Below are 13172 nucleotides of genomic sequence, written 5' to 3' on the forward strand. Positions count from 1 at the left end.
TAAGCTTTGTTACTGCTTATTTTATATTTTATCTTATGTATAACTCATATACTATATTGTAACAGAGCTTTTAATCCTGCACCTTGAGTGCTACTTGATCTTCGGCCTGTTTCAACATAAACACACACACACACACACACACACACACACACACACACACACACACACACACACACACACATGTTTGTTTTTGTGAATTGTGGGGACATTCCATAGGCGTAATGGGTTTTATACTGTACAAACCGTATTGTCTATCCCCTTACACTGCCCCTATCCCTAAACCTACCCATCACAGGAAACATTCTGCATTTTTACTTTTTCAAAAAAACTCCTCCTGTGTGATTTATAAGCATTTTGAAAAGTGGGGACATGGGGTAATGTCCTGATATGTCACCATTTTCTGTAATACCTGTGTCATACACATGTTATTATACACATTTTTGTCCTGATATGTCACAAAAACAAGCACACACACACACACACACACATATACACACACACATATACACACACGTATATATGTGTGTGTGTGTGTGTGTGTGTTTATATTATATACATTTACATTTATGCATTTGGCAGACACTTTTATCCAAAGCAACTTACACTGTATTCAAGGTACACATTTTTACATTATTGTCAGTTCTTTTACATTATTGTCATTATATATATTATTATATATATATATATTGCTAGCCTACATAAATCACGTAAATATACTACAGCACTTCTCTTACTGTTGCTGTAGTGTAGACTATTGGGGTGTTCAGCAGTGTAGCTTTTAAATAAATACTTTGAATTTCTGAAATTTTTCACAGCACATCAACAGGACATTGTTCTATAATCACAGAGACACTGTGATACTCTCTGCTGTTTGCTACATTCTTGCAAACAACATCCCATGACCATTTTGTCCATAAGGTAGAGACAGAAAACGAATTCACATTCTACAGAAAATGTCAATGAACAAAAGCAACTAAAGGCCATACACATTCCATAAGATTGAAGCACATGTCTGTGGTTATCAATGGTCTATTTATCGGTCTTTATTAAGGTAATTAAAGTATAGGCCTAGAGCAATGGCTTTCTCTATCTATGCATTTCACAGCCTACGCTTTGGGATTTTTCAAAATAGTGTTCTCCTGTCTTTGTGGCAAATTCCAGGGACACTCTTTCTGTTATCTGTTATATATTATAAATAGTGTCTTTGTTCAGCTGAAGTCAGTTCCGTTGTAAAGATCATCAATTATTAAATTAGTTCATTTCATGCAGAAAACAGCGATGTCATCGTCCAGCTCAGTTCAGATCTCAGTGCAGTCAAATCAAGAGCATTGTTGAATGTGTGATTGATCTGTGCTTGTGTTTGTGTTTGTCTGCCACACAGGTGACATCAGGTGCAAGGGGATGACCGAACGCATTCACCACATTAATCTCCACAACTTTAGCAATTCTGTACTTGAGACACTCAATGAGCAGCGAAACCGCGGGCACTTCTGTGACGTGACTGTTCGGATCCATGGTAGCATGCTGCGAGCTCACCGTTGTGTGCTGGCTGCAGGCAGCCCCTTCTTCCAGGACAAGCTGCTCCTGGGCTACAGTGACATCGAGATCCCCTCTGTGGTTTCTGTACAGTCCGTCCAGAAACTGATTGACTTCATGTACAGCGGTGTGCTGCGGGTCTCCCAGTCCGAGGCCCTGCAGATCCTCACAGCTGCCAGCATACTTCAGATCAAGACCGTTATCGACGAGTGCACCCGCATTGTTTCGCAAAATGTTGGCATTGGTGGATCTGGCAGCTTTTCCGTCGTCCCAGGCGACTCGGGGCAGGAGACGCCGCGGGGAACCCCTGAGTCTGGCACCTCCGGTCCCAGTAGTGATGCCGAATCAGGCTACATGCAAACATCTCACCAGAGCCTTGACCGCGTTTATTCCTCGCTTTATTCCAGCTGTTCTGGGTTGGGCCTGCAAAATGGTACCCGTGGAAATCGCTCCCACTATGCCGGCGCTGCGGTGACAGCCAGCTACGACTCGCCCCTTCAACTACAGCAGAAGGAGGGAGGGCAGGACCCTGCCTGGATCACACGCATTCACGAGCGCTCGCAACAGATGGAGCGCTTCCTGGCCACGTCGGAGACCACGCACTGCCGCAAACAGCCTCGTCCCGTGAGGCTCCACACAGGTGATATTCACATCAAGCAGGAACAAGGGGACGAGTACAGTTGCTACGGGCTCGAGGACTGTCGCGTGGACAGCGAGCAGCTGGAGTGCATCGAAAGTGAGCCCAAAGGCGAGAGCTTTGACTCAGGCGTCAGCTCTTCCATTGGCACGGAAACCGATTCTGTCGAACAGCCTTTCTTGTCTGGGTTTGGTCGAGACAACTGTCAGAATAAAGGCCAGCAAGGTGAGCGGGGAACCCCTGTGCAGATCGAGGTCAACGATTCATCTCCTGAACAGACCCAAGAGTCAGTTGAAGACGCTAATGGAAACGGTCCTTCTCAAGAGAGCGCTGAGCTTGGAATCCATCAGCTGCCTCAAGCCAACCTAGCAACACCCCAGTCGATGCCAGGTGGGCCATACCTACGGCCAGGTGAGCCACTTACCAGCAACCTGCGCATGCCCCTCACCTTGACCAGCAACACCCAGGTAATGGGAACTGCAGGCAACACGTACTTGCCTACGCTCTTTGCAACCCAGTCAGCCACCGACAACAAGCCTTTCCTCTTCAGTCTGCCCCAGTCCATTGGGAGCCAGCAGCCCCAATTTGTGGCAGTGCCCTCTCCCAGCATGCCTCCGTACCCCAGTGGACTGACGGTGCCGCCCGGTGGAAGTCAACAGCAAGGTGGTCCGATAGTACAGCACGGGGAAAAGAAGCCCTACGCGTGCACTCTTTGTTGTAAGACCTTTACTGCCAAACAAAACTACGTCAAACACATGTTTGTGCACACAGGTGAGTACCCTTGGCCTTCGTCTATGTATTGTGTATGTATCTTTTTAAATTTTTATCCAATTATATCTAAATTGCTTTGGCTGAAAAGCTAGTCTGAAACAATTAAGGTACGCTTTTGATTCTAGATGGATAATTGGTAGCAATTATTAACTTGACTGTGAATCATGCTTTCTAGCTGTTTTCTGTGGATTAGTTATTATGTTATAAGTAACTTCGACCGTTTGACTAGCATTCGTTTGGACCTCAAAAATATTGATGCGATTCTTCTCAGTTATTGGGCTTTCAGACACGGCTCAATAGGACCAGAATATGCATCATTTATGAAATGAGCTGAGGCGGTGTATTTTTCAAGCCTGAAGGAAGTGGAGAGCACCCCTACTTAGAAATTGAATAACTGTTCAGTGAGTGCATTGCTTAAGGTAGCAAGGTATAACAAATGTGTCGAGTTCCTTTCTTCTCACTTTGCAAAACGCAAGTGAGATTTTTGCTGTTATAAAATGCATACAGTACAAGTGATCGTGTGAGCGAGCCACTTAAACCACTTAAAAGAGCAAAAGAGTACTGTGATTAAAACATATCAGCAGCCTGTTAGCTATCATTTAATACTTTATTGTGTTCTGTACGTACCCTCTTGAGGCATGACAAGCCATGAGACCAATATGACTTTTTATATTGTGTGCCAAAAGGCTTTTCTTGTGTATGCTTAAAAGATTATGATAACTACCATAGTCAATAATTAAAGTTTTGACTTAGTGAACCCAGGCCTCATTGGTTGACACAGAATTGCCGGGTCAATTTGAGACACATCCTTAATAGCTGCTTTCCCTCAGGCATAGTTTAAGCGTTGCTAATTCCAGTTTTGTCATTGTATGTATATATAGGAAGGTGTGTTCTTTTCCTAGGAAAAAGTCTGCACCAATGATTTGACATGCCACAAAATCGTTGACATTTTAGGAAGGTGCTTTTTATCCAAACCAACTTTACATACATCCTTAACTCTTTCCCCACCAGCCAGTGCCACCATCTTTGATCATGTTAACCAATCTTTCATAACCCCTGGAATATTTTGTTATATGAATACAGTTTGTAAACAATCAATATATCACAATTATATATATAAAATTGGGAAACATTACTATTTTGATTGTTTTTGAAAGATGTCTCTTATGCTCATTCGTCTTATGTGCATTTATTTGACAAAAAAAAATACAGGAAAAAAAACTGTAATATTGTGAAATATTATTACAGTTTAAAAAAAATGTTTTTCTATTTGAATATACTTTAAAATATAATTTATTTCTGTGATGCAAAGCTGAATTTTTTATCAGCCATTACTCCAGTCTTCAGTGTCACATGATCCTTCAGAAATCATTCTAATGTGAAACAGTTGTGCCTCTTAATATTTAAATATTTAATTTTTTTGTTGTATTGTTTGTCTGTTTTTTTTATATCGTGATCATTTTTTCAGGATTCATTTATGAATAAAAAGTTTCAAAGAACAGCATTTATTCAATAAATGCTTTTCTAACAATATAAATCTTTAATGTCACTTTTCTATCAATTTAACACATTCTTACTGAATAAAAGTATAAATTATTTTCAAAAAAGAAAGAAAAAAATACAGACCCCAAACTTTTGAACGGTAGTTGTTACAAAAGATTTATATTTTAAATAAATCACAGGTTATTAAAAAAATAGACAAACTGTTAATAATACATTTCTGAAGGATCATGTGACACTGAAGACTGGAGTAATAATGCGGGAAATTCAGCTTTATGTCAAAGAAATAAATTATATTTTAAAGTACATTCAAATAGAAAACCAATATTTTACATTTTAATAATATTTTACAATATTACATTTTTTGTGTGTTTTTGATGAGCATAATGAGTCTTTTTTCAGAAACATTAGTTATGTTTCCAAACTTTTAACCGGTACTGTATATATATATATATATAACAATTTTATTCGAGCGTCATTCCATTTATTTTAACACTTGAATGTGGGTAAGTTTAATTAAAAAGCATTTTGAACAAAAACCTTTTCGTTGTCCGGATCAGATTCAGAATGATGATTAAAACATAGATGGAGTAGAAAGCTTCACCCCAATAGCTTCACAGTCCTGTAGCTCTTCGTTGGTTTGTCTCGCTAACGCTAGGAAGTTTTGATCTACACACTGTTGAATGTTTGATGATCATGTTAGCTTACTTGTGCGTTAACAACTTCTATCCACTTTTTCTTGGCTGTGTCTGAAATCGCATACTCTGTTAAGTAGGTTATTTTCAATAAGTGCTTACATCTATTATCATGTGACCTACACGTCGATTCACTGCCATTCATAAATTCTCTCCCGTAGCCTCATGGGATAATAGTGTGTCCATCATATACACACATTCATCCGGGTACTTTTTTTATGAGTTCTGTGAATTCAGACATACTTCTTTTGTCACATACTTTTTGTCAATTACTATATAGTAATGATTACCGTCCATGGCAGGGAAGGGTTGCGTTTTCAATGGCTGGGAAAGAGTTAAGCAACCTCGGGTTGGCAGTGTCATGTCTACTTGTGATTCTAGTAACTGTTTCTGAGTTGCTTCTGGACAGGAGACTGATTTTGCGAACTACCCAGCATGCAATTTTGCGTTGAAAAGATGTCTAATAGTCGTCCAAACACAGCCCTGACATCAAGGCTAAAAGGAGGCTAAATTTGGGCTGTCAGTGAAAATTTAATAGACGTCCAAGTCCAACCATAGCCAAGAATAGACTAGTCATCTAGAGCATGAGCATGTCAAAGAAATGAAACCAAACACCTTGCAATCACTGTTGACTTTTCTTGCATGATGAAATATCACACATCTCACAAGTTATTGCGATGTAACCAAATTCAAGGTTACTTTGACTAGAAGTGGGTTACTTCTAGCCGACTCTATCGGGTCTATAGTTAACCAAGATGGTGAAATGATGGCTGTTCCTTGCTGGGTATTAGCAGAGCATATATTCCAAACCCTTGTCTTGAGCCACAACAGTTCTGAAGCAATGGCAGAAAAAATTGGTCTCACTCAGTAAAGTATCCAGCACTCAAAAGTGCATTCAATTAGGCAATGTTAAGTTAAGTAAGACAATGTAGTAGATATAAAAAATAATAAAGTAGAGTATTTTGCCATAATGAGCTGTCTTCAGGATAAAATTTAGTCTGTGTAATCTTATAAGCTTACTAAAAAAAACTGACTTTGATCCTTGATGCAGCCATAATCACCGGCACTTTTATCATATAGTATAGCACAAAATATACTTTAGACTAACAACATATTTTATTGCCTGTGAGATCAAAGATTGTGGCTGCCAAGAACATAAATATGTCAATAAATGGTCATTGTATGGCCTTTAAATGGAAATGATATAAAGCTACTGTACACTGCAGAGTTTACAATATTTTAAGTATGATAAAAACCCACACCAAATTACTGTCATTGACACCATAATTTGGTAAAATAGGTTTTTCATTTCAGGAAGGAACAGCAATACACATTTACTTTTATCGCACTGTTCATTTTACTTTTCTGTCATAGTTCTTACGTTTTTTGTGTTTTTTTTTTTTCTGTGCTGGGCTTTCAGATTTCAAAATTTTACATAAATGTTGCTAGGCAACAACATCACTAATTAATTCCATAATTAAGATGAATAAATTTAGCAACATTATCAACCTGCATGCAAAGTTCAACTTTTTAGCAAAATTTACAGATGTTTTAAAAAGCAAGAATGACAGGAACAATCTTTTTTTAAAACCTGTATTTTCTTTGTCAACAATTCATCTATTATTATTTTTCCATTCAGAATAATATTCACAGAGAATTAAATGTCAAATTGCGTGTTAAAAAGTTTACAAAGAGTTTGAGAGGTGTTATTAAAAGTCTAAGTGCAGAGATATTTGTTCTTAAAAAGAGGAACATGCATGTGTAACATTTCAGGTCTGTAGGATCTGAGCTTTTATAAATATAAATAAATATAGCATACAGCTAAGCAAGCATATATTTATGTATTACAAGTATGCATTGAAATGACCTGCATGCCAAATATGGTAACTTTCCACCATACAGTGACAGTAAGCAGAAGAACCATGTACAGCCTTGCTTTATGGATCTGTTATAACAAACAAAATAGTAAAACGATATGTGCGATCACTAGGGGAAAAAACAACAATACTAAAATGTATTTAAAATAAACATATTCCATACTAAGTATAATACAAATGCTGATATATCACTGTTTGGAGTACTTCTTTATTTCTTAATATTAAGCCTAAAATTAGTAAGTATAATCACTGTATACTATTGTATGTTTAAATGCAAGATATTTAAAGTGTAAATAAAGTATAGTTGCAATAGTTCCAACTTCAGCGCAATCAATTATACTTGTATCATGGTCTGTCTGAATACTTGATTCTGATTGGCTGGAAATAAAATAAAACCTTTTAATGCACTGGCGGTTCCTCAGCACTACTTCTGGATAAAGGCAGACTTTAAGTATATCAGTTTAGAATACCAGAAGTACAACTCCAGGGTATTTTTATTAAAGGGTTAGTTCACCCAAAAATGAAAATTCTGTCATTAATGACTCACCCTAATGTCGTTCCACACCCGTAAGACCTCCGTTCATCTTCAGAACACAAATGGAGATATTTTATATTTAGTCCGAGAGCTTTCTGTCTCTCCATTGAAACCATATGTATGGTATACTGTCCATGTCCAGAAAGGTAATAAAAATATCATCAGAGTAGTCGATATGAGACATCAGTTGGTTAATTAGAATCTCTTGAAGCATCGAAAATACATTTTGGTCCAAAAATAACAAAAACTACGACTTTATCCAGCATTGTCTTCTCTTCCGCATTTGTTTTTAATCCGCAAATAAAGATTTGAACGGTTATGAATCAGCGTATTGATTCATGATTCGGATCGCCAATGTCACGTGATTTCAGCAGTTTGACACGCGATCCGAATCATGAATCAATCCGCTGATTCATAACCGTTTAAATCTTTATTTGAGGATTGAAAACAAACACGGAAGAGAAGACAATGCTGGATAAAGTCGTAGCCTTTGTTATTTTTGGACCAAAATGTATTTTCGATGCTTCAAGAGATTCTAACTTACCAACCGATGTCACATATGGACTACTCTGATGATGTTTTTATTAACTTTCCGGAAAGGGACCGTATACCGTACATACGTTCAATGGAGGAACAGAAAGCTCTCGGTCTAAATATAAAATATCTTAAACTGTGTTCTGAAGATAAACAGAGGTCTTACGGGTGTGGAACGACATTAGGGTGAGTCATTAAGGACAAACATTTCATTTTTGGGTGAACTAACCCTTTAAGTACATAAACATTTAAATGTACATACTTGTGTAGCTACTTAGCAAATCTCAAATAGATGTTGGTATATTTATTTTTCACTAGGGATGTGATAATGGTTTATGAAAGAGTGCTTTAGTGAATGTTCCTTCCTAATGAGTCTGTGCTCTGTGCTCTTTCAGGTGAAAAGCCGCACCAGTGCAGTATCTGCTGGCGTTCGTTCTCGCTGAAGGATTATCTTATCAAACACATGGTTACACACACAGGCGTCCGAGCGTACCAGTGCAGCATCTGCAACAAACGCTTCACCCAGAAGAGCTCCCTCAATGTCCACATGCGCTTGCACCGCGGAGAGAAGTCCTACGAGTGCTACATCTGCAAGAAAAAGTTCTCCCACAAGACCCTGCTGGAGCGCCACATGGCCCTGCACAGCACCGGAACAGGGGTCTCCGGGGTCAGCGCCACAGGAAGCACCGGAGGCGCCGCGTCCATCCCCGTTCCGATGGCCGTTCCCGAGCCGGGAGCGGGAGTGGTGGCCCTCGCCATGCCGGTAGGAGCGGGCGGAGCAGGGGGCGGAGTCGGAAACACCGGAGTGGGCGTCGCTGCGGAAGCAAGCTGCCAGGAGGGGACCACCTACATGTGCTCCGTGTGCCCTGTCAAGTTTGACCAAATCGAGCACTTCAATGACCACATGCGCAAGCATGTCTCCGACGGATAAGTACAAACAAAAAAACTTACGTAAACATGAAAAAGAATGAAATGATAAAGAAAACGGCACTAGATTTTTTTTTTCTTATATTGGGGCATGAAGAGTAATGAGTATAGACACTGGCACATTAAGTTTTTTAGAAAAAAAGAAGCGTTTAATTTCTTTTCTTTCTTTTTTTTTTGTCCTTGCTATTCTTAAAGAATAAAAAAAGATGGTGGCCTTAAGGCTGTGTAGTTGGATAATGATCCACTGGCTGGATCCATACTACTGGCCTCTAAATGTATGCTTTCCTTAAATACTGATTTATGTGTTGAACACTACCGAAAGGCCTGCGAAAGAACACACAAGAAAAAAAAATTCACATGCGCGCACACACTCAGACATACACAAACACAAATACACATACCCATGCATGCACTCACACGCACAAACTACTTATACACACTTATATATGGTAGAGGTATTTTGTACGTATGTGTATTTGTGCATGTGAGCGTGCGTGTGCACAAGAATAAACATTGCAGTGAATTTTTTAAACTTGTAGATCTTTTCCCATGTAGACCGTATTGGACACTATAAGCGTCCAAGCTTACTGTGGTATAGATTATAAAAAAAAAAAAACATTTATAAAAAAAAAAAAAGATTTGGCTCTAGATTCATTCTAAAATATTGATGGTCACATGTTTGCCTTTTTACGTGCGATAAGAACAGGAGAGTTGTTCAATTTGACACTGGGTTTTTATTTATTATTATGGCATTGAGGGATTATGATGTTGATGTTGTCAAGGTACAAGCCAGTTTTTACTAACTGTACTAAAATGGGAATTTTTGAGTGGCTTGACGGATGAATGATTATTGCGATTATGACATTTTTCTTTTCTCCCGCCACACTTTTTTAATGGTTCAGGTCAAGTTTACAAAACGATAAAAAAAAAAAAAAGTTTATCGATGACAGTATTCGAGCAAAAACTTTGAATGCCGTTAATAATTTCCAATTCGTTTCGCATACACTGCCACTAAGAAGACGACTGTTAGTTGACCTCTTCCGCTTCAAAACGAAATGTGATATAAAGTTTCGAGCAATCGATTTGTTCTTTTCATTTACTCCATGGTTCTGTTTTTTTTTTTTTTTTACTTTTGGAGGAAAAAAGGCAGATTTTAGTATGCAAACATGCCCAGAATCCAAGTTAATTGCTGCTCCTCACATGCTCACTTTGAGACTGTTATCAGCTGTAGAATCCAACATTATGTGGATATTTCTCTAATTATTATTAGCTCTCAGTGAACATGGGAAACGTTAAGCTATTTGGAGCCATGGGCTAGATTCGATCAAAAGTGAACTGGACAGAAATAACCTCCTAAATGCGTAAAAATGATGTATTTCCTGTTAGCGGCGACTACTATGACTCAGTTGTTTGGGCCGGTGGGGTGACTAAAATGCACTACTCCTGTTCCTAAAGCCCCACCTAGTGGCTCAAACAGCCGTCCTTGTTTTTTGCCTGATGGGAAATACAGACGGAGCAAGACTCAGAGAGAAGGGGAAGGATATAGGCAACAGAAGAAAAAAAAGAAACATCTACTGAACCACAATAAAATAAACACGGTCATTCTTCTTTAATATACCACAGGGAGAAAGCTCTCCAAACAATAAGAAACATTCCCAGTTTTACCAATATCTAGACATTGTGTGTGTACTTCGGAAGTGAGTTAAGAAGGTTGTATTTTTGGTGTTACGTCACTCAGAAGCTCTGTGTTCATATTTGGCTTTGTTATACACGTATTTTATGGATATAAAAGACTCATTTGCCGTGCAACTGCAATCAGGCAATTTTTGCTCACTTATCTGAGTAGATACACCTTTTGAAGTGTCGTTAAAATTATGACAAAATGTATCAATCAGACTTTTTCCATTTTGGAATTTGGTCGCATAAGTTGTAGGTTTGAAATACAGTGCTACTTTGCACATTTACTTCAAAATCCTGTGCTTAAACATTGAATTGTTTTACTTAAGAAATTAAATTCTATGATTTTTTTTCTCTTTTTTTTCATTGTTTATAAAGGAAATATCTTTTCTTAAAAGCTTGATAAGAGGACTGCATTGTTTTCTTGCATATATGTTGCACTGCTTAAACCAATAAGTGCACTACTGTTACCAGAGATGTTCTAGTTTTTAGAGATAATCTTTTTTTATCAAATATTTGGTTCTATAGTTCACTTGTGTTTGAGTAGCTTTGTTCCTTTTTTGATTAGATGATTAAATTTTTCTTGGCTTTGTTATCATCACTTGCTATTGTATTTACTTTGTGCTGTTTATGCAAGTTTTTTTTTTCTTCTTCTTCTTCTTCTTCTTCTTTATTTATATTTGAACCATTGTGAGCTTATCCCTGGCCAGATCCTAATGATGTATTGCTTACACCACTTCCATCCCTTTCCCGCATCCCAACACCAGCCCGATGCAGTTAACTCATTGAAGCAAATGCTCGGTTTTCTTCTCATTCATACCAAACTAAAAAAACAAAACAAACATGAAAAAAAAATCCATAAAACCACAAAACCACATTTAAAAAAAAATTGTAGTGTGTGCCTAAATATATGATAAATGTCTTTTAGAACAAGTAAGTTTCTACGAGAGGGTCGTTGTGCAAAGCTTTTAGTGCTGTCTAGGGATCAAGCACATTTATGTATGTGTTTGTATGAGCATGTGTGTGCAACATGTCTGTGTGTGCGTGTGTGTATATTCCTCTGGTATGTCTCTATGTGTGTGCTGTACAATTTGTGATGCCTGAACTGTAGGGCTTCCTTTGCAATATGCAGTACAGGTACGGCAACAGTGACAACATGTTATTTTACACACTTAGGAGTGCATTTGGTAACTTTCTCAAGAACAATCATTTCTATATTCCCTACAATAAATAACATGAGGAACGTGATGCTGTTAAGGCCCTTGCTTTAAGTCTGAATGATATGATCTGGCCTAACCCAACGCTGTCCCGGTGAATTCAACGTCAACGCAAATATGTTGAATATTCTGTATCGTGCTGTGAGACCAAACGTCGCTTTTTATGCTGCAAAGCTTGGCCGCGGGCTGTTTTGTATCGGTCTGAGACTAGCATACGTGTTTTTTCAGAGGCGCTGCACCTGGTGCTTCAGCTTGCCGTGCCGTTCAGTTGTGTTGAGTAGCCAAAATGAGAAGAACGTTCTGTTGGTTGCATTTGACCTTTCTTTGGGATATGAGTCCCGTCTCATTCATCCATGAGTTTGTTGGTTCTCAATTGTTGATATTGTCCATAGTTGACGATCCATTATAAGCATAGGCGTATTTTTGAACTACAATATAATCGAGGGCTTTCACACTTGACACGTTTCACACTCTGCTTGATTCTGTTGATCCCTGGTGTACTTGCGTTCATCTTACGCCATCACAAATGTGCATGGCGCATGATAGAAAATCATCAACGCTATTATCCCTTACATGTGTTTTACTGCACTATTTATACATCGCATACATCGCATGCGCAGGTTACTTTACTTCCAGAACAAGCGTGCTCCCGAGTCTGTGTTGCTTTCACATTCACACAGTTCGAGTGCAGCCAAAAACCAGTGTTGCCAAGTCTGGGGGTTTCCTGGAGAATTGGGCTACTTTTAAGTTGTGGGTAAAAATGTTTTCCTGTGGGTTAATTTTCACCCTCGTAAGTACAATTTCCCCAAAAGTACAAATTCAATGAATAATTTGGCTGCCTGATGGAGAAAATCGCATCGGGCTACTTTTGAGTGGCCATTGAGCTACTTTGTTGCACAGACCCTGAATCGAACTAGCCTCAAGCTCGGTTCATTTGAATAAGTGTGAACGCTGCCAACCAAACCCTGGTGTGCGCCAAACAAGAGGTCTGAGACCGCTGAAAAGATGGTTCTCTGTCTGCTTCCAAACAAACTCTGGTTCGAATTAAATATGAAATTAAATATGAACCCAACACGGACCAAAGTCATGTAAACCAACCAAAAACTGGACATGATGTCACAAGATGTGACCCTAAAAAGGACAAAATGCTCAAGCATACCTATTGTTTCTCGTCAAAGTCGTGATGTTGCCTATCACAGTTCAGTACAGGCACCAGAACCGCGTCTCCTCGCAGCATGTGTGTTTGTGTGTCTGACGGAGGGTTCC

General features: G+C 38.7%; 1 protein-coding gene across 4 annotated transcripts in view; it reads left to right on the top strand.

The window, feature by feature from the left end:
* zbtb20 (zinc finger and BTB domain containing 20) overlaps positions 1-12955 on the top strand; it is a 93033-nt gene extending 80078 nt beyond the window's left edge. For all 4 annotated transcript variants that reach the window (XM_067437694.1, XM_067437691.1, XM_067437692.1 and 1 more), the window contains exons 3-4: positions 1382-2944; positions 8481-12955. In XM_067437694.1, coding sequence (XP_067293795.1) covers positions 1402-2944; positions 8481-9016 — 2079 coding nt within the window. In that variant the 5' untranslated portion in view covers positions 1382-1401 and the 3' untranslated portion in view covers positions 9017-12955. The remainder of the gene's footprint in view (positions 1-1381; positions 2945-8480) is intronic.
* The last annotated feature ends 217 nt before the right edge of the window (positions 12956-13172 follow it).

Source organism: Pseudorasbora parva, chromosome 3 (genome assembly GCF_024679245.1).
Source record: "Pseudorasbora parva isolate DD20220531a chromosome 3, ASM2467924v1, whole genome shotgun sequence".
Lineage (NCBI taxonomy): Eukaryota > Metazoa > Chordata > Actinopteri > Cypriniformes > Gobionidae > Pseudorasbora > Pseudorasbora parva.